Here is a 24819-nt window from a genome sequence, read left to right on the forward strand (position 1 = left end):
TTTGCTCTTCTTCTCTTGCTCTTCGCTCTTTTTCTTTTTTCCTTTTCTGAAATTCTTCTTTTGTCTTTCTTCCTTCTTCTTTCCTCTGTTGATTTTCTCTTTTTTCTTCTTTTTTTTTTTACTTTTTTAATTTTTTTTACCTTTTTCTGCTCGTTTTCTCTCTTCCTCCGGCTTCTTGTCAAGGTGAGCCACCCGACGGGCTTGCCTTTCAGCATAAGAAATCGCTTTCCTTAGGGCTAAAGCAAAGTGAGAATGTGGGATTTTTCCAATGGAAGCTTTTTTTAGCTGTTTGATTGCAGGGGATAACGTGGGTGATCCAATTGAAGAATGAGAAAAAGAAGAGGAATTGATTGAGATAGGCTGAAGATAAACCTCGGTCAATATTTGATCAGTAGGCCGAAAAGACACCAATTCCTCGGCCGAAATTGTAGCCGAGGGAACCTCTGCTGAAGATAGGTCCTCGGTCGAAGCACAAGGAGCAGATGAAGGTTGAGAACGAAATTTTATTGCGAAAGTTTTATGCCATTTTTGTTGCGGCGATTGAATTGAAGAATCTGTCAGCCGCTTCTCTGAATGTTGGGCCGATGGAGTAGGAATAGTCGTCGACTGAAATAGAATGCATTGGTTAGTTAAGCTGAGTACATACTTAGAAAGAAAAATACATTGAGAGAGAGAGTTTACCATAGAGGGGTGAGATGAATCTTTCGGATCCTCATCGAAATTTTTCCCCGAATCTTCTTGCCTTAAGGAATCAGGCAAGACATCTTTATTTATCAGAGTTATTGAGAAAAAAGCAATAAGTTAAAGGAAAGGAAGAGAAAAAAGAATCAAATCAAAGATAAGATAATATACCTTCTATGTGATAAATTTTGTGGGTGGTGCGGAGTATGGGCTTGAAGAAAAATTTGTTACAAAAACCGTCCCAAGCTCTGGTGAAATCGAAATCCTCCACCCCTGCGTAAATCGGCCGAAAACTCATGAGCTTGAAGAAGCATTGGAGACGGTTTCCCATGGCCAATAGCCGATCAGCTTCGGCTGCACTTTTGGTAGGAGGGTGGCTGCTCGCGGTATTGGCCATAAAAAATTTAGCTGAGGTTGGAATTGCTTGGACGAACCGAATTGACATGCCACATATTGGAGAGAATACACTTCGGTGGTATGCGTCAATTTAGAGCGGGATTTTAAGCCAATATGCAAATCTCGAGAGCCAACAGGGAATACCAAACATCAGAATATTCACTGGCACGAGAAGAGACCAACTGATCTTTAATGGCTTCATATAGCGAGTGAGAAGCCAAGATAGGCCGGTGAGATGATCTCCAAAAACTGCCTACTTGATCATGAGATGCTGGTCTCTTTTGTAAAAAATTTTAAAACATTTGGCAAAATCATTCAGTTGACCCGAAATCAAAGGCTCTGGATAGCTGAGAACCAGACCATAGGTGTCAAAATGATCAACCAAATCTAAATCTAAAGAAGTTCGGTATAGGTAAGGAAAATAAATCTGTAAACACATTTGCAAAAATCATAAAACACCGCAACCGATTACTAAGCCATTCCTCAATGGCAGTGGTTTGATGGATTCTGATATTTTTCGATACACAAAAGAAAGAAAATATACACCTAATGCTAATTTTTCACCGTTAGTTAAGGCAACAACGATTGAAACGAAATCACGATTAATCTTCTACGAGCGGGTGCAAAAGAAATTATGACAAAGTCAATAAAGAAGAAAGGTAGCGTGCTTTTTCTTAATAATCGGAGTAGGGACTGACTTGCGAATCGGCAAATAAATTTGGTATAAGCAAGGTCTGCCTTTGGGTCAAAATAGGTCTCAAAATCATCTATTCCGTCAGGATTATAGGCCATCGAGAGAGTAACGCCCTGAGAGCAGAGACCAACTATCGCCGCCACATCAAGAAGAGTCGATGTGAAGCGTCCCAATCGAAAAAGGAGAGTGCTGGAAATAAGGGACCAAAAATATAAAGCCGAGGAAAGAAGGATATTGTCGGCTTGAGGAGGAACCTTAGAATGTTGGATAGCATCATATATTCTAACTTCACGCCAAAGGTCAGATAAGATGCTTTGACTCGGTCTAACCAAGCTAAGTAAGCATCTAAAACGTTAGGCCAAGTTCGAAGGTTTTTTCCTGATGATTTTGAGGCGTACTAAGATTATAGATGAATAGCATCAGCCATCAAATGAAGACCTTCAGTAGAGAAAGAGAGATCCTCAGGGATAGAAAAATCCATAAACGAAGGACCAACACTACAACAAAAATGGTGTATAGCGACACTTTTAAATGTCGGTATAGATAAAAAAAAAGTGCTGCTGGCTAAATTACCGACACTTTTAAAAAGTGTTGCTATATGTGGGGCCGCTAGGTATATAGTAACAATTTAAGAGTGTCGGTTTAACCTAAAAAGAATGCTGCTAATTTACCAACACTTGTTTAAGCATTTAGCAACCACCGGAATCCTACCTCATCGGCTACGGCGCAGAGGAGGAGGAGAGCAAAGGGCTCTTTGTCTACGATTTTTAATGGATTGAGTGAGGGGAGAAGGGGAGAAGGTGTTCGATTTTTTTTTTTCTCTTTTCTGTTTGTAATCGGGCCGAATGAGCTAGGTGGGGTGGGTTGAGTAGAGTAACCTTTTATTTTTGGTTGGATTGAGTTTTATTTTTAGGCCATAGTAGAATTTTTAAAAAAATTTTGGCATAAGTGGGACACTTACATAAAAGTGTCCCAAAAATGTGTCACGATGCCCTAGCTGTGTGGTGTTGAACTCGGCTGATTTGATCCCTTATTGGCTAAATCGCTTCATTCGACAGCATGCGCAAATTTCGAGTGTCAATATTCGTAGTCGCTCTGCCTCCTCGCGTGCTTCCTGAAGGAGAGTATTGACCGAGTAGCGGTCAAAGAAATCGGCTCGCAGCACATCATCGATAATCAGATAATCATATCTTTTCTTTTGAGAAAAAAATATAATAAAAATATTTTTCTAAAACAATGATGGGATGGGTGAATCTGTTATATTTTAGTTTAAATTTGTGCTAATGTAAATTAAGGCACTACAACAAAAACGGTCTATAGCGACACTTTTAAATGTAGGTACATGTCAAAAAAGTGCTGCTAGCTAAAATTACCGACACTTTTAAAAAGTGTTGCTATATGTGGGGTCCCTAGATATATAGTGACAGTTAAAGAGTGTCGCTATAACCTAAAAGAGTGCTGCTAATTTACCAACACTTATTTAAGCATTTAGCAACCGCCGAAACTCTATCTCGTTGGCTGCGGTGGCGGATGAGGACGACAGGAAAGGCTCTTCGTCTACAATTTCAGTGGATTGAGTGAAGAGACACTACAACAAAAACGGTCTATAGCGACACTTTTAAATGTAGGTACATGTCAAAAAAGTGCTGCTAGCTAAAATTACCGACACTTTTAAAAAGTGTTGCTATATGTGGGGTCCCTAGATATATAGTGACAGTTAAAGAGTGTCGCTATAACCTAAAAGAGTGCTGCTAATTTACCAACACTTATTTAAGCATTTAGCAACCGCCGAAACTCTATCTCGTTGGCTGCGGTGGCGGAGGAGGACGACTGTAAAGGCCCNTTTTCTTAACTCCGAAATAAACTCATCCTTTAATAAGAGTGCCCTATCCTGGAGGGTTACACGTGGCCATCATTAATCCTTCACATTTTAAAGGTGTATATATCTATATATATATATATATATATATATAGTCCGGCTATTATACTATTGATAGTACCAAGCATTTGGTGCTATCGAGTTTTTTGCTATTAGATCTATCCCTTTAGCCATTTTCATCCGTTAGATCATAATATTCAACTAGCCACCCACTCAACCCTAGGGGCCTACTATCATCCTAACCGCACATCCTTTAATCTAAGGGCCGAAAACCTAATAGCAAGCGGTTTGTGCTATTAATAGTATAGTAGCCTAATTCTATATATATATACTCAGGCTACTATACTCTTATAAGTATAATCTCCTTTATACTTATAAATTTTTAGTCGTTGGATGTGTGATTAGAATGATAGTGGTCTCCTAAGATTGAGTGGGTGGTTCGTTGAATAGTATGATTTAACGGATGAAAATGGTCAAAAGAATAGATCTAACGGTCGAAAACTTATGAGTATAAAGAGATTTATATTCATAAAAGTATATATAGTAGCCAAACTCTATATATATATAATTATATATAATATATATTTTAATTATATAAAATAATATATATTATGTATTTTAATTATATGTATATAGAATTTAGATTATTGGACCCACAAAACTAAACCAGCAAAATACTACTTTAATTGCTCTCTTTCTCTCTTTTTCACTTCCACGCACATCCAACTTTAATTTTTTTAGTATTATAATATCGTATTTCATGCACTTATTTTATATGTTAAACTATTAGATATTTTTTATATCAAATTTTAGATAATATTTTATAAAAATTAAAGTATAGATTGCATGCTGTTAAGAATTTCAAGCAGCTCATTTAGGGCTCGAGTTCGCTCGACTTGAAGTTAGGCTCGCTCGAGCTCGGCTCAAATTAATTTCAAGCCAAGCTTAAGCCTAAATTTAGGCTCGAAATTAATTTCAAGCCAAGCTTGAGCTGAAGTAAACTCGCTCGAGCTTGGCTCGTTTCCACCCCTAGGCGTGCTCTTAAGAATGGCAACATGTCCGTGATCCGTACCGATTGACGTGTTGCGTGAGGGAGAGTCGAGTCTGGGGTCTCAATGTGCCGAGGCCTTTTCGGATTTTTTTTTTTTTTTTTTTTTTTTTTTTTTTTTTTTTTGGCGCACGTTGTTTGTATTTGGTGTTTTGTATTTTTTACAAAGAGATTATTTTGTACTCCCCCTTCAACTTAAATAAAATTTTACTTCATCTTAGTCCATAGAAGTAGAGCTGCTACCAATGTAAATTTTGATATGCTTATTCATTTTCTTTTCTTGTATTAATTTTTTTGGGATCTACTTTTTGTCATTTCGATTTAATAAACTGGTATAGTTTTCTGGTCCTTTGAGGATAAAGATGATGATAAAATTTGAGATCCAAAAATTTGACAAAACTGACAGTTTTGCATTATGACAAATCAAGATGCGTACTATACTGATGCAGAATGATTGCAAAACCTATTGTTGTGAAAAGGAAAGACGCTCGATATGTTGACGCCAAAGCAGAAGGAGAAAATTGATGACAAAGCTGTTACAGTAAGACAATTGGGTTTATTTGATAAGGTATTATGCGAGGAACCCTGAATGAAACGACACTGCAGGGCTATGACTTAAATTGGAATCTTTCTATATGACGAAATTTCTTGCCTAAGATGTATTTGAAGCAATGTCTCTTCATATTGCGCATAGCAAAAGTTATCTCTATTACGTCGCATTTAAATTAATTTAATTCTATTATTATGAATTTTTGCTCGATAGATGTCAAAATCAATGACGGGCACTACAACAGAATTAGTTTATAGTGACACATTAACAGAATTAGGTTATAGTGACACATTTTTGGAACACTTTTATATAAGTGTCCTATTTATGCCAAAACTTTTTTAAAAAATCTACTAAGGCCTAAATATAAAGCCCAATCCAAACAAAAACAAAAAGTTTCTCTACTCAACCAACCCCACAAAGTCCATTTGGCCCGATTACAAATAGAAAAGGAAAAAAGGAAAAATTGATCATCATCTCCCCCTCTCCTCCTCCGCCGCCGCATCCGACGAGCTAGGATTCCGGCGGTTGGAGTTCGGCTGCGAGAATCTCGCAGGGACCGTAGAGAGCTACGATCGCCACGTGTTCCTCCGCCGCAAGTCGCTGGAGGAGTAGGTGCCAAACATCGAGGCGGCCCCACATATAGCGACCCCACATATAGCAATTTTTTTAAAAGTGTCGGTAATATATCTAGTAGCACTTTTTTTGACTTGTACTGACATTTAGATGTGTCGCTATACACCATTTTTATTGTAGTGGGGATGAAGTCCTTTTATCACTATGTTCTTTATCGCCCTCTTATAAGAATTTTCGTGAGACATTCTTATTTCGATGCGATACTCTACATCTCGATGATGTCAAATCCTCTCAACATTTAAACGAAAGGAATGACATGCATATAAACAATGAGACATGTGGAGGTTCCAGAAAAGGTTTGGTCACTAGAGAGAGGTATCGGAAAAGGATTTTGGTAATAAAGGTATATTTAGATCAAAGTCAAAGTGCAAAAATTTGATTTATGGTTATTATAAGAAGGGTCATATAAAAACTAATTGTTTCAAATTGAAAATAGAGAACAATGCAAGAAGAACGATGATACGAATTAATGTCAGAATAATAATAATAATGAGGCAAAAGCAAGTGTTACAATAAGAGAAAATGATAGCAGTGATAATGTCTTCATAGTTACTAATAAGACACAAGATAAGATAGGTGGCATATGGACACCGTGTATTCCTACCATATTTGTCTCATAGAGAGATTTTAGACATACAAACCTATTCAAGATAGAGTTGTATTGATAGAAAATCATGCTAAATGTATAGTTATTAGCATTGGCGTTATTAGGATACGAATATTTGATGGAATAGTGAGGATTATATTAGAGGTTCGATATGTTCTGTGTGTAGGAAAAAATTCTGATCTCATTGAGTACACCAGATGCTAAAAGCTTTAGGTACTCTTCGGCTGATGGATTGATGAAGGTCTCTAAAAGAAATCTTGTAGTGATGAATCCCAAGTTGCCTGATATTTTATATATTTTACAGGGTTCCACTATGACAGGTTCAATAACAAAAACTTCTTCCTCTATATTAGATTCGGATAGCACCAAATTATGGCTTATGCAACTGGGTCATATGAGGTTTACTCGATAGTCAGAGTTTAGAAAAATTAAACTTCTGCGAGCATTGTATTCTTGACAAACAAAAGAGGGTCAATTTTAAGACTGCAACTCATTAGATAAAAAGTACTTTGAACTACATTCGTTCTGATCTTTGGGTACCCTTTCGTGCTCCTACTTAATGTGGTGCTAGGTATATGTTGATTTTTATGTATGATTATTCTTGTAAAGTGTGGGTATTTTTTGTAAAAAGTAAGAATGGGGTGTTTAATTATTTTACACAGCGAAAGATCATGATTGAGAAGCAAAGTAAATAGAGGATAAAAAGATTAAAGACCAATAATGGTTTGAAATTCTGTTCATCATAGTTTGAAGAATTTTGTAGAGGAAAGGACCGTAAGTTAAAAAATGTAGTGAGTAGTTAGTAGTGAGTATAAAATATAACACCAAAATATTTTTATCATTTTTACAACTTAAAAATAAATTAAAATTTTATTTACTAATATTCATAAAAATTAAATTACATATAAATAATAATACTAAAAATAAATGATAATATTCATAAAAATTAAATTACATATAAATAATAATATTAAAAATAAATGATATTAAAAAGTACTTTAAAAATATTGTTATAACTCTATGCATTGCACGGGTTAGTCATATATAGTTGATATAATGGCTAGAAATTATGAAACAAATACTATTCATCTGCTAAGGTGAGTTGAAGCCTATTTATCTATTAATAAATTACACACTTACCGACCATCCCTAGAGCAAGTGGCAAAGGGCTTGGTGGTTGGTAGCTGAGGTTCCAAGTTCGAATCCTAGTTGATTCACATTTCTAGCTAAGTTTATTTCTAAATAAAATAAACGAAGCGGGTAGTGTGCTACCTATCTCTCAAAATAAATAAATAAATAAATAAATTACACACTTGCTACACAGATTAAAAATCTAATTACGGAGACCACTAAATAAAGATCTAAACTGTTAGATATGATTTACAAAATATAAATAACTTGTAAAAAGTTATAAGTTTTTTTGAGGAAAAGGTAGCACGCTACTTGTTTCATTCATTAAAAAAATGAAATAAGTTATATAGGTGAGGCAACGCAGGCCTAGGAAAGGAAAATAAAAGTTCTATATATATATAGAGTAGGTCTTGTGTGTTATTAGGAGCACAGAGGCCAGCCTCCGTGCTGCTAAGCCGTTTTCGATGATGGAGCTTGCGAATCGACGATTGGCTCTGTTAGACTTGATCTAGCATATTTCAAGTATCTAGAAAATAAATTTTATGATTTTTTAATACCATTTAACTAGCGATCGAAAGTGTTCAAAATCAACAATTTATAATGATTGATATATATCGTTTACAAGTTTAACAGTGTAGAAGTATTCAAATCAGATGAAATTTTGATAGAAAATTTTTTACACTATTTACTGCAAGATCAATATCTCAGATTGAAAATTTTAGTACTATATCATCACTTTTTATGAGATTTTTATTTTCAGCTGTTGATTTTGAACCCTTTTGATCGCTTGGTAAATGATATCGAAAAATCGCAAAATTTATTTTCTAGATACTTCAAATACGCTAGATCAAGTCTAATAGAGCCGATCATCGATTCGCAAACTTCATCATCGAAAACAGCTTAAGAGCATAGAGGCCTCCGTGCTCTTAATAGCATACAAGACCTACTCTCTCTCTCTCTCTCTCTTTATATATATATATATATATATATATAAGTTTTAGAAAACTATATGGCGTGTTTCTAAAACTGTTGAAAGTTGTAAATCATTGATTTTGATACTAGATGATTAGAAAATCGGATCCAGTACTCATAAAGTTTTATAATTAAGTAACATTTTTAGATGTTCTTGTTTTTATTTAATGATTTGAATCTCAAGTTTAACTTGACTCTAAAATTTATTGAAAATTGCTCTAAAGTTGTATCCTTTAAATTTTTATAAAACTAGTGTAAGTTATGTAGGTATAACTTTTAGGATGTAAGATATACATCTTTTTTGAAACGTACAAGTAGCCACCTAAAAATAATTAGATCAAAATTAAAAAAACTAAAAGTTATATATTGAATAAGGCTAAATTACAGAAAACCCTCCTGTCAAAATCCGATTTTTTACTTTTCCCCCTGTTATTTAAAAACCTACACTTTGCCCCATTGTAAAATGAAAAATGTGCACTCCATCTCCTACCGTTAGGGTTCTGTTAGAGTTCCGTTATAAAATATTTTTTTATGCCAAAAATACCCCTCCACCCTCTTCCTTGTTGCTTCGCCTCCCTCCGACTCGCCGCCGCCTCGCCGCCTCGCCCTCCTCCACTGTCTCGCCCTAGCCCACATCCCCTTCGCCCTCCTCCGCCTCGCCTTCGCCCTCGTTGCTCTTGCCTACCTCTCCATCAAAGCCCACCTTGATTTCCTCCCTACCCTCGCTGAAATCGAGGGGCGGCGAGGGTGCAGGAGGAGAAGGGGAGCAGGTGGAGAAGAAAATAGAGAGAAATCGCGGCTGATCGAGGTGTAAATCGCGGCCAAACGAGACGGCGGTTGAGGAAGATGATGGAGGAGATGAAAATGATGAGGGGCAAAATGGTTATTTTACACACCGTACTTCTTGTGAACATTTTTCATTTTATAAGGGGGCAAAGTGTAGGTTTTAAATGACAGGAAAAAAAAATTAAAAATCGGATTTTGACAGAAATTTTATATAATTTAGCCATTGAATAATTATTTTTTAGAATGATTAGAAATTCATGTTACTTTTGTATGTTTTCACTATAGAATCATTCAATTTGCAATATTGACGTGACATTCATTGGCGTGGCATATACATTAATGCATTTGTCTGATGCAATAATGCATTTGGTGCAGCCTATGCAATAATGCATTTGGTGCGGTCAATGCAATAATGTATTAGTGTGACATGTTTTAAATTTATTAGTAGTGTCCAGGTAAAATATCCGTACAACACCACAAAAAGATAAAAGTTTTCTCCTCTCCCACAAGGGTATCATAATTGGAGATGTCAACGGGTCGGATTCGGGGCGGATTTTTAAAAACCCGAACCCGAACCCAACTCCAAACCCGAGACCCGGACCCGAACCCGAACCCGACGGATTTTAAAAATCCATATCCAAACCCGAACCCGTCCAAAAATCCGAAACCCGAACTTGAACCCGAACCCGAAAATTTGTACCCGAAACAATTATTTCTTTTTTCAATATTTCAAAATATATTATATTAAATCTAAATTTTTAAAATATAAATTCAAATATGACATCAAATTTTTATATATATATTATATATAATACAAAATAAATTCGGATTCGGGTCGGGTACAATTAAAATCCATATCCGAATCTATATCCGTCGGATTTCCATTTTTGATATCTATATCCATCGGATATATCCGTTTTATTCGGGTTCGGATTCGGATAAAATTTCGGATATCCATACCCATTAACATTCCTAATCATAATAGAACAGTTGAAAAGTTTTATTTGCACCCTCTACGTCGTTTACTATCCCCACCAGGCTTATTATTAGGTCAAACTTGTTCAAAACCATGAGTTTCTCGTGATCATGCTAGAATCAATTTAGCAATGAAGAAGGTCATCCAAAATGATTGAACAAGAAGTAGGGCCTATTTGGTTCGCGTTGATCTTATCAGAATTATATGGTATTCTATACGAAAATAATTGAATTAACAAGAAGTAGGGCCTAGATTTGCCTTATCTTGTCAGAATTATAAAAAATTATGTACAATTTTTTAAAAAATTAATATATTTGGTTCATCGTGTAATTAATCTGAATGGTAATATAACATTCCTAATAGCGCAATATGACACCAAAAATTAATATTATCAGGAAGCTAGGGGATAAGTATATTATATTGCTGACTGCTAGTATCATGCAGTTTATACAAAATTATAAAACTATCTTTCCCCACTCCCAATTGCCACAAATTTAGACAAATAAATTTAAATTTTTGTTTCTCATTTAATAAAATATTTAAGTTTTATTTCAAAAATAAAATTTTTAATTTAAATCTGAATTTGAATTTAAATTTGATTTTAACTTTCAATTTAAGTTTAAAATTTTGGTTTAACTAGAAATTTGAATTAAATTTTAGATTTGACTTGACAAATTGAACTTTAATTTCTGAACTCAAAAATCTTAAAATTTGAACTAAAAAATCTAACATCAAAATCTATAACTCAATATTAATCTCTAATATATATAGCTGATGTGGCGCAATCATATTGTTTTCATTTTTTTTTTTTTACATAGACCATTTACTCTCTCTCTCTCTCTCTCTCTCTCTCTCTCTCTCTCTCTTCTCGTCTTCCTTGAGATGTTTTTATCTTTCTTTTAAGAACCACATTTATTTTGATTTTTCTAATTGCCTCTTCATTTTACATGAACAGTTTCTCTCTTTTCTTAAGTATTGCATTTACTTTTTTTTTAATTGCACTTTGCCTTCTATTGTATTGTCATGCCTCGGGGTCCCTTTGGATTTAAAATCCCATGCGGAAGTGCCCAAACTTTTTTTTTTTTTTGAAAATCTTGACCCCGGAGGATGTCATATCTGCCACAAATACAGAAAATCTACTGTTCACACGGACAGAGTCTCCCCTGTATTTGCACGGCGTCGCACAAGTACAAGATACAACCACACTGTATATATATATCCACATACAATCACCATATCACAATTATTCCAATCACAAGTTTACCATAAATTCACATCTATTAGTTTAAAATGTTTCCTACCCGGAAATTTATTTTGAAACACTAAGTATCATGAAAATAAGGAAAACTCTTTTTAAAACTGTTTCTCACACGGAAACCTCTTTTTCTTTAAAAATGCGCTACTAAGAGGGGTAAAAAATCGTTTTCATCTCATAAGAAAACCATAGTACATTATTCATTTCACAAAACCATATTTGTTCATATAACTGAAAACCAACGAAACCATAAATACTAATTCAATTATTAAAAGACAAGTTTGAAGAGTTTAACCAAAAACGGCGGGACGATAGTTCTATCGCTCGCTAAGACACACACCTTACGAACCGTCCCAACTCGGACCAGCAATGTCACCTGGAAGGGGGGTTGGAGGGGGCCGAGGTGCCCGAGCATTCCGGGTCCGACGAGGTACAGGAGTTGCGAGTGCAAGTCGCTACGATTGTTGGTGTGATGCAGCGCCAAGAGGGTCAAACTGAAAGGCTGCAGGAATTGGTGGCGCAGCAAGTGGCGGCACAGCAGCAGGCGGCGGCACAACAGCAGGCGGTGGCTCAGGCGGATATTGAGCGACCTGCGCCCCTGTCGTTGTACCTGGTGCGACGGAGGGTGTGGCCACGACAGCTATACCAATTGCAGCGTGACCTGCACCGCCGGTGGTGGCTACCGCTTCGGGTACTTCAAATCCCGAAAGTGCGGCGTTGGAGGTGGAGAGGGAGCGTGCACTCTCGGCCCTCGTAATGTTCAAGAAGTTTAATCCGCCATTGTTTGATGGGGAGAAAGTCGAGCTGTGGATGGTGGAGTCGTGGATTGACTCGATGGAGACCCTCTTTGAGAGTCTTTACATTTTGGAGAAGGACAAGGTGCACCTTGCCACACATTGTTTGGAGAGATCGACAAAGGTGTGGTGGAGGAGGGTCAAGCGGGATCGGTCTTCCGACCTTCCGCCGTTGGTGTGGGAGGAGTTTCGGGGATTGATGTTCACTAATTATTTCCCCGATAGTGTGAAGAAGAAACTTCAAGATCAATTTCGGAAGCTGAGGCAAGGAAACCGCTCGGTGGGAGAATTTGAGCGGGAGTTTTCTCACATCATTGACTACGTCCCCGATGTGGTACGGGACGACAAGGATAGGGCGGATTGGTTCGAACGTGGACTTCGGCCGGATATCTATAAGGCGGTGCATATTCTCAAGCTCACAACCTTTGTGGAGGTGTTAGATCGGGCGATATGGGCAGAGCATGGTAATGCCTACGTCCGTGTTGAGCGTGAGGCATCCGAGAAAGACAGAGGAAAGAAGCGAGCTCCGAGTGGTTCGGGAGGTCAGCCGAAATCCAAGAAGACCCCGAAGTACCCGCGAACGCAGTCTAAAGGTCGTGGGACTACGCGGTGCGTCATTTGTGGCGAAGACCATCAACCGATGCATTGTGATCAATGCGAGGGGAAATGCTTCAGGTGTGGTCAGGTGGGACACTTTAGCCGTCACTGCCCGGGAAGGGCCTTGCCTGCCCCATCGGTTGCATCGGCTCCGGCGACTTCGAGATAGTATGGAGGAGTTCCATCCGCTGTCGTATCTGCTGGACGTGTGATGGTGCCACGTCAGCCCGAGATGACTCGGCCGGCTCCTAGTGGTCGGGTATTTGCTGCTCAGGTGGAGGAACCTGCCGAGGTCGAGGACCGCAACGTCGTGGCAGGTATGGTGTGGTAAACGGAGTTCGAACTAGAGCTTTATTTGATGCAGGTGCAACTCCTTCATTCGTCNAGGACCGCAACGTCGTGGCAGGTATGGTGTTGGTAAACGGAGTTCGAACTAGAGCTATGTTTGACACTGGTGCCACTCATTCATTCATCAGTCGACCGTTCACAAAAGTACTTGGCGGGTTGAAGCCCCTGAGCGCTCATTTGTTATTAGAAAGTAGTGTTTGGCTTGTCCAGTACAGGTGGGCAACTGGATTATGCCGACACGTTTATTAGTGCTCAAGCGGTTGAAAGATTTTGATCTGATACTGAATATGGACTGGCTCTCGAAATACTATGCATCTATTGATTGCAAAAGTAGGGTGATAAATTTTCGTGAGCCAGGAAAAGAGGAGTTTATTTATCGAGCATGCAAGAGTTCGCTCTTCGCCATGACAGTGTCGGCGACAAGGGCAAGGAAGATGGTTAGTGGCAATTGCACGGCTTATTTGGCAACTGTGGTGGAGGTCGGTAGGGAGACTTCGGTGCTTGAGGATGTTTTCGTGGTTCGAGAGTTTTCGGACGTATTTGCTGTGGAGCTACTGGGGATACCGCCGGATCGGGAAGTCAAGTTCGTAATAGACTTGGTTCCTGGAACCGCATCAATTTTGAAGGCTCCGTATTGAATGGCACCGGCCGAGTTGAAGGAGTTGAGGGCTCAATTGCAAGATCTCCTCGTTAAGGAATTTATTAAGCCGAGTGTGTCGCCTTGGGGAGCCCCGGTATTATTTGTGAAGAAGAAGGATGGGTCGTTCCGTCTTTGTGTGGATTATCGTGAACTAAATAAGGTCACGATTAGGAATAAGTACCCATTGCCCCGTATCGATGATTTGTTTAACCAACTACAAGGGTCTCGGGTGTATTCGAAGATAGATCTTCAGTCTGGCTATCATCAGTTGAAAATAAAGCCGGAGGATGTGCATAAGACCGAGTTTCGCACGCGGTATGAGCACTATGAATTCACGGTCATGCCGTTTGGGCTCACAAATGCCCCGGCAGCATTCATGGATTTGATGAATCATGTCTTCAAAGCTTTCTTAGATCGATTTGTCATAGTGTTCATAGACGACATATTGGTCTACTCTCGTAGCGACGAAGATCACTTGGAACATTTGAGGATTGTGCTATAGGTCCTTCGGGAGGAGAAACTTTATGCGAAGTTGAAGAAGTGCGACTTTTGGCTCCGTGAAGTTGCCTTCTTAGGACATGTGATTTTCGAAGGTGGAGTATCTGTTGACCCGAGGAAGATTGAGGCGATCAAGAATTGGCCTCGTCTGATGAATGTAACGGAGGTCCGTAGCTTTGTTGGCTTAGCGGGCTATTATAGACAGTTTGTGGAGGGTTTCTCGAAGATTGTTGTTCCACTTACCCGTCTTACACAGAAGGGCACTAAGTTCATGTGGGGTGATGAGTGCGACCGATGTTTCAAGGAGTTGAAGGAAAGGTTGACGTCGACTTCGATACTCGCCCCACTCGTCCAAGGAGAGGCTTTGTGGTGTATAACGACGCATCCTATCTAGACTTGGGTGTGTTATGATGCAATGTGGGAAGGTCATTGCTTATGCATCCCTCCAGTTGAAGAGCTACGAGAAGAACTATCCTATCCATGACCTGGAGTTAGCTGCAGTGATCTTCGCTCTTAAGCTGTGAAGACAGTACTTATATGGTGCGCGTTGTGAGGTATACACGGATCACAAAAGCCTGAAGTATTTGTTTACTCAGAAGGAGCTAAATATGAGGCAATGCCGGTGGTTGGAGTTGTTAAAGGATTATGGCGTTACTATCCTTTACCACCCCAGAAAAGGCAATGTAGTGGCTGATGCGCTTAGCCGAAAATCGGTAGAAAATCTTGCAATGTTGGTCACGCATCAAAAGCCATTATGGAGAGAGATGTGGCGGTTTGATCTTGAGATCGTAGCTCCGGAGGTTCCGGCTATGCTTGCGGCTCTCGTTGTCCAACCGACCTTGTTGGAGAGGATTGAGAGTTTGCAATCCGCAGACCTGAGTCTCCAAAAGGTGCGGCGCAACGTTGAGAGTGGGCGCATTGGTGATTTCAGCGTAGGCACCGATGGCGCGCTTTGGTATCGGAACCGATGGTGCGTACCGAATGATGAAGAAATTTAGAAGTTGATTTTGCAAGAGGCGCATCGATCTCCCTATAGTGTCTATCAGGGCGGCACCAAAATGTATAAAGACTTGAAAATGCATTATTGGTCGCCGGGGATTAAAAAGGACATCAGACACTATGTGGCGCAATGTCTTGTGTGTCAACAAGTCAAGGCAGAGCGCTGATTTCCAGCGGAAAAACTTCAGCGTCTACCTATTGCAGTTTGGAAATGGGAGGATATAGCGATGGATTTCGTGGTGGGTTTACCCCGTTCATCGGGTTGCCACGATGCTATTTGGGTGGTAGTGGATCGCTTGTCGAAGTCGGCACATTTTCTACCTATCCACACTACTTGGTCTGGTGATAAGTTAGCGCAAGTTTACATCGATGAGGTGGTGAGGCTGCATGGGGTTCCAACGTCGATCGTGTCGGATCGGGATCTCCGGTTTACATCGCACTTTTGGAAAAGTCTACAAGAAGCGCTTAGCACACGGCTTGATTTTAGCACCACATTTCATCCTCAAAGCGATGGTCAATCGGAGAGAACCATTCAAGTTTTGGAGGATATGCTTCGAGCGTGTGTAATTGATTATAAGGGTGGTTGGCATGAGCACTTGTTGATGGCCGAGTTCGCCTACAACAATAGCTACCAAGCGAGTATAGAGATGGCACCGTTTGAGGCTCTCTACGGGAGGAAGTGCTGATCTCCTATACATTGGAGTGACGTGGCCGAACGAGTGGTTTTTGGTCCCGATGTTTTGCGGGAGGCGGAGGAGAAAGTTCGCCTCACTCGCCAAAGGTTGTTGACGGCGCAATCTAGGCAGAAGAGTTATGCGAATAGGCGCCGGCGGGATCTTGAGTTTGCGGTAGGAGACCGCGTCTTTTTGAAGGTGTCACCCATGAGGGGTGTGAAGTGGTTTAGAGTCCGGGGAAAGTTGAGTTCCCGATATATCGGACCGTATGAAGTGTTGGAACGGATTGGTGTGGTAGCATACCGGCTTGCTTTGCCGCCCAAGCCTGCGGGAGTTCACAATGTGTTCCACGTGTCTAATCTCAGCAAATATGTTCTGACCTCGAGCATGCTGTCTTGTATGAACCACCGGAACTTCAAGAGGATATGACATATGAGGAGTTTCCGGTATCTATCATCACTTGGGAAGTGCGGAAGTTGCGGAACCGTGAGATTCCGTATATCAAAGTTTAGTGGAGCAATCATAATGATTGTGAAGCCACTTGGGAACTTGAGGACGCGATGAAAGAACATCATCCTCATCTCTTTGAAGATTTGAGTTGAGGTATGAGTTTAGATTGAAATGAATTAAGTTTCGAGGACGAAACTCCTTTTTAGGAGGGGAGGATGTAAGATAATGAATCCTCGACGCGTAAAATGAAACTTTAGTCAAAATTGACCAACGTATGGTATTGGACGCTTTAGAGAGGTCTGTTGAGTGTTCCGAGTGATCGGAATGACTTATAAGGGTATAAGGGACCAAAAGGAACCTCGGAGAGTACGATTTGAGAATTTCAAATTTTTTTGTATTGGAGATGCTCTCGGGGTCCGGACCCTGCATGTAGGATCCGGACCCCATACATGGGAAAACGTGAAAAATTGCAAAAGGGTCATTTGTGTAAGGGGCTAAGTGCATTGTGCAAGTGGGAGTGTATATAGATGGGTTTTATCCCATTTCCTCTCATTCCCCATTCACACCCCAACAAAAGAGAGTTCTCTTTCCCTCTCTAAACCTCTCTCTCTCCCTCTAGGTTTGCTCCAAAATGTGGAGTTTGGCGGAGAGAAGCTTGCTTGGAGGTTAAGTTTCCTTCTTCACCATTGGCTTGAGGAGAGCTTGGCTTAGAGGTAAGCCTTGTGATGCTAGGATTTTGATATAATCCCTTAGAAATGAGTTATATGGAAACCCTAAGTGTTGCTACACTAGATTATTGCATGAATCATAGTAGGGTTTCTAAAGAGGGCTTTTGATCATAGTAGGGTTTGATCTAAGAGCCTATGTAAACCTAATTGAAGGTAAAATCGACACAGTGGACAACTCGAATCGAAGTTCCTACGGACGTGCGGCGAGTCATTGAGGAAAAGTACACTTTTCGGTTCGTTTGCGTGGGGTCGAGCTGGAACAACGTCTATAAATCACGAGGCTTGGGTTCTCGCATCTTGGCATCACCAAGAGGTGGGGGGTGATATCCGAAGTAAGCAGATTTTCTTTTATGTCTAAGTTGTTATTGTTGAGCATCTATATTCATATGTGATATCATGCATTATAGGATATGTGGTTAAATGTAATTCTATTCCTTGCATGCTTCCATGGTAGAAAGAGAATTTGTGAGTTGGACACATAATCTAGCGGGTGCATGAGGATTGGGTCTTGACATGGAATCCTATAGTGCCAAGAACAAGTGACGAACTTGAATAATGTAATGACATAAAAGAGTGGCATGTAAAACTAGTGTAGTGGTAACACTTATAATATGACTATTGGGATAGGTGGATTCCTGAATATATTGTTATCCCTAGTTGGTAGGGTATCCTCGAGTTGAGAGGATTGGATCATACTCACTTAGTCTGTTTCAGCTTGACGGTGGTCGCTCCATCCAAGTAGTGAGCTCCGGAGTTGTCACACGATGGGTTGACGTACCTACCCAGCAGACGGTCTCGGGTGTGCGTAGCGCAGAGTCTCCTTACTTATGGGATTTGGTTGTGAGTTGGGGCTTAACCTTAGGGTTAGTCAAGATGATTGGATGACAAGTATATGAATGGCATGCATCATGAGCATAGTAGATATTTCATTCATATCATGTTGTGAGGCATAGTAGCATGATAGGAGATTTCATTACTTTATCTATATCTCTACTTATACCTACTTAGACCTAGTGGGAAAATCGGCGGAGTCGGCAGCCGAACCCACTGAAAACTTTTGTTAGTTCTCATCCCATTTTGTTCCAGGGCCTAGCATAAGCAGACCGGCAGATGATTACGGTAAGGGCATAGCGCCTTAGTTAGTAGCCTCCTTTTGCATTAGAGTACCATATGTAGAGACTTGATTTATTTTGGTGAGATTACTTGTGGATGTATATGTATCATGAGATGAAACGTGTAAACCAAATGTATGTATTTTGGTGGTTAAATGCAAAGTGAATGTAATAGCTAGTTTTCTCTCTTGCTCTCGCTTGTATTATACTTGCATGACTCATGCATGTTGACTATGTTTATCTGAGCAGTTAGATATACATGATTGATGTTTGTTGAGCCTTGGGCGGACAGGGGAGATTCTGTCCGTTCGGCGTCTGTTGGACGTACCCAAACCGACCAAATTGGCGGTTGCGGGGCGTGGCACGTAGTGTTCCAAGTGATACTACCAAACATCTCTACATGCATATCTATAATTGCATAAGAGAAACTTAATGTCATCATAAAATAACCTTGGCATAATATGTAAGTTATAACTATACCTATCTACTATATAGAGTATGCAAAAATTTCACATATAACATGTATACCTCATGTATTCAAAAATTCTATTGTGTCAAGATTAGCACTAACATGCATCAAATAAGTCCTATAACAATATAGGAGAGTTTACTTATTTCGGTGAGGTCAAACCCACGGGATATCCCTCGAAACTCATTCGTTTTCTCAAACGAAGTTGCCCACTAGACTTTTAGCACCCTAAGAAAAATTCTCAAAGGGTTACAAGCTTCTAAAAAGCTTACCACGAAATTCACCAAAAATTAAGTAGAAAAGAAGAAAAAATTATCTTTGATCAAGTAGAACTTGTTCAAGATCTAAATCAACGCTAAGAAGCTTCAAATCCAACCTAAAAGAGTGTTCTACACTCATCAATTCAATCCGAAGAGATCAAAATAGAGAAACCTTAAAATAAACCCTAGTTTCATCAAGACTTGGTTTTCTTCCAAAATTCGTGCGAAACTCTCAATTAGAGGGAGCAAGAAGGCTACTAACCTTAATTAGAACTCCAAACCAAAGTATGTGATGCTAGGGTTGGAGTTAAATCCTCAAACAAACTTCTTCCTTCACTTCCAAACTCCTTTCTAGGTCCAAGACGCAAGCTTCAATGAAGAAGAAGAAGAAAAAGAGATCAAAACTCAAGATTTAAGGGTTTAATGGAAAAATTCAAGAGAGAGAGAGGGAACACTTACCTTCTCCTCTCTCTAACTTCAGCACCAGAGGAGACAAGTGAGGTGATGAGGGGTTATACAATATGGTGTAACAATGCCGCTTAGGTCCCTCAAAAATCCAAAAATTGTATACTGCACGAAATTACACTGTGCAGCGTTGAGTATCGGTGTGCGAATTAGAGTACTGGTACTCGGCAATTCCAGTACCAAGGGTCTAGTTTCGCAAAACCCGAATGCTGGAAATTCTGGTTTCAACTATGTTCCAATAGCCGCCCGATGCAGTACTGGTACTCGGCTCAATGCCGGTGCTCACCACTTGGTTCCGCAAAATCCGAGAGCTGTCCATTTCGGCACTCTACTGAGTTCCGGTACCTCACACCAGTACCAGTACTCAACACCAAAATTCTATAGTTTGCAGATTTTTGATGTCGAAAACCCGTTCTCGCCTATTTAGCTCCGAAAACAGGTCGGTGCTCTACAGACAAGCCTTAGAACTTCCAGAATTGTTCAAAATACTATTCCTACATTGGAACCTTAAAATTTGCTAAAGTTCAGTGTGCTACAGAATATAATTCAAAAACTAAATCTGAACAATCAAAATTTTGAATTTAAGTATAACATTTAAATTCGCAATCAAAATTTGAATTTAAACTTTGAATTAAAATTTTAAATTTAAATTTAATATAAAATTTAAACTTTAATTTATTTGAGTTTAATCAAAATTTGTATTCAAAATCAAAATTTGAATTTAAAATTCAAAGTCAAAAATCAAAAAATGAATTTAAAATTTGTATCACTAAAATTTAAATTTAAATTCAAAATTTACTTTCAAACTTTAAACAAATATGTGTAAGGATATTTTTCATATAGTATAAATTTTACTATCAAGATTATCAAAATGTATCGGTCAACCAAATAAAATAATCTTATATATGATAAATCTGGCATACATTACTATATTGAACTAAACAGAATGATATAACCTTAGTAGTAATCTGAATAACAGATGCCAAATTACTAGTTATGTTGAGATAACCAATAATGCTACATAATGCAAACCAGAAGGGCATTTATTGCAAGCATTGTGGGATCAAAACAGACTACAAGAGCTTCAAGCTAGTACTAATTAATTCAGGAGGAATTAAATCTAAGGTAGCGCCAATGGTTAGAATTATTAAAGGACTACAATGTCACTATATTGTATCATCCCGGAAAAGTGAACATGGTGGCGGACGTGCTAAATTGAAAGCCCGTGGAAAATCTTGCCTTGTTAATCACTAACCAGATGTCGCTTTAGAAGGAAATACAGCGGTTTGAATTGGTGGTTGTTGCATCTGGCATCTCGATGATGCTTAGAATACAACCAACTTTATTGGAGAAGATCAAAGAAAAGCAAACCTCAAATGTGAAACTCCAAAAGGTGCGGTTTGATATAGAGGGCTAGGGTGCGGAGGACTTTAAGCTTGGACTCCAATGGAGATCTTGCGGTTTCGGAGGAGTACGAGTTTGTCTAGTGACCCGCAAATTCGAGAGAAAATCTTAAAGGGCGCACACCGATCTCCGTATACCATACACTTGGGTAGCACCAAAATGTACAAGAACTTGGAAACTCACTATTGGTGGATCGGAATGAAAGGTGATATTTTGGGCTATGTGGCCCTAAAATTTATTGAAAATTGCTCTGAAGTTGTATTTTAAATTTCTATAAAACTAATGTAAGCTATATAAAGAAAACTTCTGGGATGTAAAATATACACTCCTTTCGGAATGTACAAATAGCATTTATCTTACAAAAAATAAATAATCAAAATGAAAAAATTGAAAGGTATTGAATAATTATTTTTTAAAATTGATTCGAAATTTGTTTTAATTTTGTATGTTTTCACCCGGTACTATTCAATCTGCAATATTGACATGACCTTCTTTGGCATGGCATTTACGATAATGCATTTGGTGTGGCATATACAATAATGCATTTGTGTGATGCAATAATGCATTTGGTGCGGCCTATGCAATAATGCACTTGTGTGACATGTTTTAAATGTATTAGCAGTGTCCGTAAAATATCCGTACAACACCACAAAAAGATGAAAGTTTTCTCCTCTCTCACAAGGGTATCATAATAGCACAGTTGAAAAGTTTTATTTGCACGCTGTACGTCGTTTACTATCCCACCAGATGTCACACCCCAATAATTCTATAGCGGATAAGAATGGAGATGTGATTAGATATATATAAGATTTAGACACTAGTAATAATAACTGGGTTTAAACATTTTGGGTCGGTGGTTGGGCCCAACGAGTTATTGTTGTTAGTGGGCTGAGTCGTTACAATTGGTATCAGAGCCAATCACCAGCCGAAAATGTGTGGCGAGTTTCGGCTGAGTCTGGGTCTGAAAGACAAGATGATAGGTTATGCCAGGGTCTTGATGACAAGACTAGCAAGATGAGTCTCACACTCGCTTGGTGATTTTGGACTGTGTGTGTGATTGGACTGACAAGGACGTCAGAAACTTAATCGGAAAAATCTATCACACCCTAATAATCCCACATCGGATAGGAATGGAAATGTGATTGGGTATATCATATTCCAATAATCCCACATCGGATATGAATGGAGATGTGATTGGGTATATAAGAGATTTACACACTAGTAATAATAACTGGGCTTAAGCATTTTGGGCTGGTGGTTGGGTCCAACGAGTTATTCTTGCTAGTGGGTTTGGTCGTTACACTAGGTTTATTACTAGGTCAAACTTGAGAAGCTAGAAGTGCCTAGTGGGAGAGCACATGGATTTATGCTCACATCGTTCAAAACCATGAGTTTCAATTCTCGTGATCTTGCTAGAATCAATTTAGCATTGAAGAAGGTCATCAAAAATGATTGAAGAAGAAATAGGCCCATTTGGTTCGCATTATCTTGTAAGTCTATACGAAAATAATTGAACAAGTAGGGCCTATTTGATTTGCGTTAACTTGTCAGGATTATAAAAAATTCTGTACAGTTTTTTTAAAATTAATATATTTGGTTCATCTTGTAAGTCATCTGAATGGTAATACAACATTCCTAATAGCGCAATGTAAGACTAAATATTAATATTATTACGAAGGGGATGAGTATATTATATTACTGACAGCGAGTTATTCTACCGTTTACACAAAATTTCAAAACTATTCCTTTCCACCTCCAATTGCCACAAATTTAGATGAATAAATTTAAAATTTTATTTCTCACTTAATAAAATATTTAAGTTTGATTTTAAAATTAAAATTTTTAATTTAAATTTGTATTTGAACTTTGAATTCAAATTTAAATTTGATTTTGACTTTCAATTTAAGTTTAAAATATGGCTAAATTACAGAAAACCTCCCTATCAAAACCTAATTTTTTACTTTCTCTCCTTGTTATTTTAAAACCTACACTTTGTCCCCCTAAAAAATAAAAAATATTAACTTTGGATCCCGCCGTTAGTGTTCCGTCTATGTTCCACTATTATATATATTTTTATACCGAAAATATCCTTTTACAGATAAAGGAGGGTTGGGGGAGGAGAGGAAGAGAGAGAGGGCATTTTGATCATTTTATCAATACTATTAACACCGTATTCCCCTGTGAACATTTTTATTTTTTAGGAGGGCAAAGTATAAGTTTTTAAATGACAGGAAGGGAAAGTGAAAAATCGGATTTTGATAGGGGGTTTTCTGTAATGTAGCTTTAAAAAATTTTGATTTAACTAGAAAGTTTGAATTGAAATTTTAGATTTGAATTGAAAAATTGAATTTTAATTTCTGAACTCAAAAATCTTAAAATTTGAACTAAAACATCTAACCTCAAAATGAAATATGAATTTGAGATTTGAATTCAAATTTTGCATTTCAATTTAAAATTTAAATTATTCATAAATTCAGTTTGAATATAGAATATAATTCAAAAACTAAATCTGAACAATCAAAACATTGAATTTAAGTATAAAATTTAAATTCGCAATAAAAATTTGAATTTAAACTTTGATTTAAATTTTAAATTTGTAAATTTAAATTTTAATTTATTTGAATTTAATCAAAATTTGTATTCAAAATCAAAATTTGAATTTAAATTCAAAGTTAAAAATGAAAAAATGAAGTTAAACTTTGTACCACTATAATTTAAATTTAAATTCAAAGTTTACATTTAAATTTTAAACAAATATGTGTAAGGATATTTTTGGTATAGTATAAATTTGACGGATAATTGCCTATTTACCCCTTAAAACATTAGAAATATCTCAATTACCTCTACTTTTCTTTTCTTTCTAATATACCCCTCATATTTTCCTCTGTTATTCCAAAATACACCTGCAGTTACCACCCATTAAGTTAACTTGGGTTAAACGTAAATATCTACCACAGTAAAAAAAATTAAAATGCTATTTTTGCCCTTAACTTAAGGGCAAATAAGAAATGTTGGTGATGGTAGAAGGGTATATTTGAAAAGACCAAAAAGTAAAATACTTTTGTACCCGTAACTTAAGGGCAAATAAGAAAAGTCGATGATGATAGAAGGGTATATTTGAAAGGGCAAAATAGTAATTTCATAAAGATAATAGAGTTCATTAACAGATTTTAACTCTAGGGATATATTAGAAATAGGTTGGAACGTAAAAAATGTATTTTTAATAGTAGCCTTCTAAGAGGGGTAAATCCGAAAGTCGGAAACTTTTCAGGGGTATATAAGCAATTGCCACTAAATTTTACTATCAAGATGTAATACACTGAACTTTTACAATTTACGGAGTTTGAGTGTGTGGAATGATATGTGGAACTATCCTACATGTTCTAAAGGGCTTGGACAAGTTTTTGTACAAGTTAGAGAATGATTGGATGGCCAAAAGTAAGAAAGTGCATTGATCTGGCGAAATCAGCATTTTTCTGCTTGGTGTACCGGTACAGCCATCATTGTGTACCGGTACACAGTGGCAGAAACGTGGCAGCAGGGTTAATTTGGTAATTTCACACCTTATGCTTATCTTCTTAACCCCAGCATGACTCCAGGAGCTCAGGGAAGGTTGCTGGAGCTCAGGGCAAGCTTCTTTCACCTTCTCCACTCTCTCGCTCTAGGGTTTTTCTCTCTCTACAAAGAAATCGGAGATTTAGCTCGTTTTCGTCGCCTCGCTTGTTTTTCGCTGTTGGCGAGTGTCGCAGAGCTTACGTGGACGTATAAGAGAG

The 24819-nt window shown here is 38.1% G+C and overlaps 3 protein-coding genes across 5 annotated transcripts in view; 1 reads left to right on the forward strand and 2 right to left on the reverse strand.

Moving 5' to 3' along the window:
• The window catches only part of LOC109724316, a 59169-nt gene extending 37873 nt beyond the window's left edge, over positions 1-21296 (reverse strand). The window contains exons 1-3 of one of the 3 annotated variants that reach the window (XM_020253111.1): positions 21014-21296; positions 19637-19747; positions 19440-19546 (exon numbers count right to left, since the gene is read on the reverse strand). The gene's annotated coding sequence lies outside the window, so the exon portion shown is untranslated. The remainder of the gene's footprint in view (positions 1-19439; positions 19547-19636; positions 19748-21013) is intronic. The other 2 variants (XM_020253120.1, XM_020253124.1) reach the window with 2 other exon arrangements.
• On the reverse strand, positions 94-861 carry LOC109724350. The gene is made up of 3 exons (XM_020253145.1): positions 853-861; positions 682-742; positions 94-606 (listed from the first exon to the last, which is right to left on the reverse strand). Exons 2-3 carry the CDS (start codon positions 682-684, stop codon positions 127-129), a joined length of 483 nt encoding a protein of 160 aa, XP_020108734.1. The 5' UTR covers positions 685-742; positions 853-861; the 3' UTR covers positions 94-126.
• LOC109724340 lies at positions 11757-14240 on the forward strand. The gene is made up of 2 exons (XM_020253136.1): positions 11757-13316; positions 13406-14240. The coding sequence occupies exon 1, from the start codon at positions 12365-12367 to the stop codon at positions 13166-13168; it is 804 nt and encodes a 267-aa protein (XP_020108725.1). The 5' UTR covers positions 11757-12364; the 3' UTR covers positions 13169-13316; positions 13406-14240.

Source organism: Ananas comosus, linkage group 2 (genome assembly GCF_001540865.1).
Source record: "Ananas comosus cultivar F153 linkage group 2, ASM154086v1, whole genome shotgun sequence".
NCBI classification, from domain to species: Eukaryota; Viridiplantae; Streptophyta; class Magnoliopsida; order Poales; family Bromeliaceae; genus Ananas; species Ananas comosus.

What these genes read in the sequence shown, in the direction of transcription:
- LOC109724340 (XM_020253136.1), top strand. Translation starts at nt 12,365, where the DNA reads ATGTTCAAGAAGTTTAATCCGCCATTGTTTGATGGGGAGAAAGTCGAG.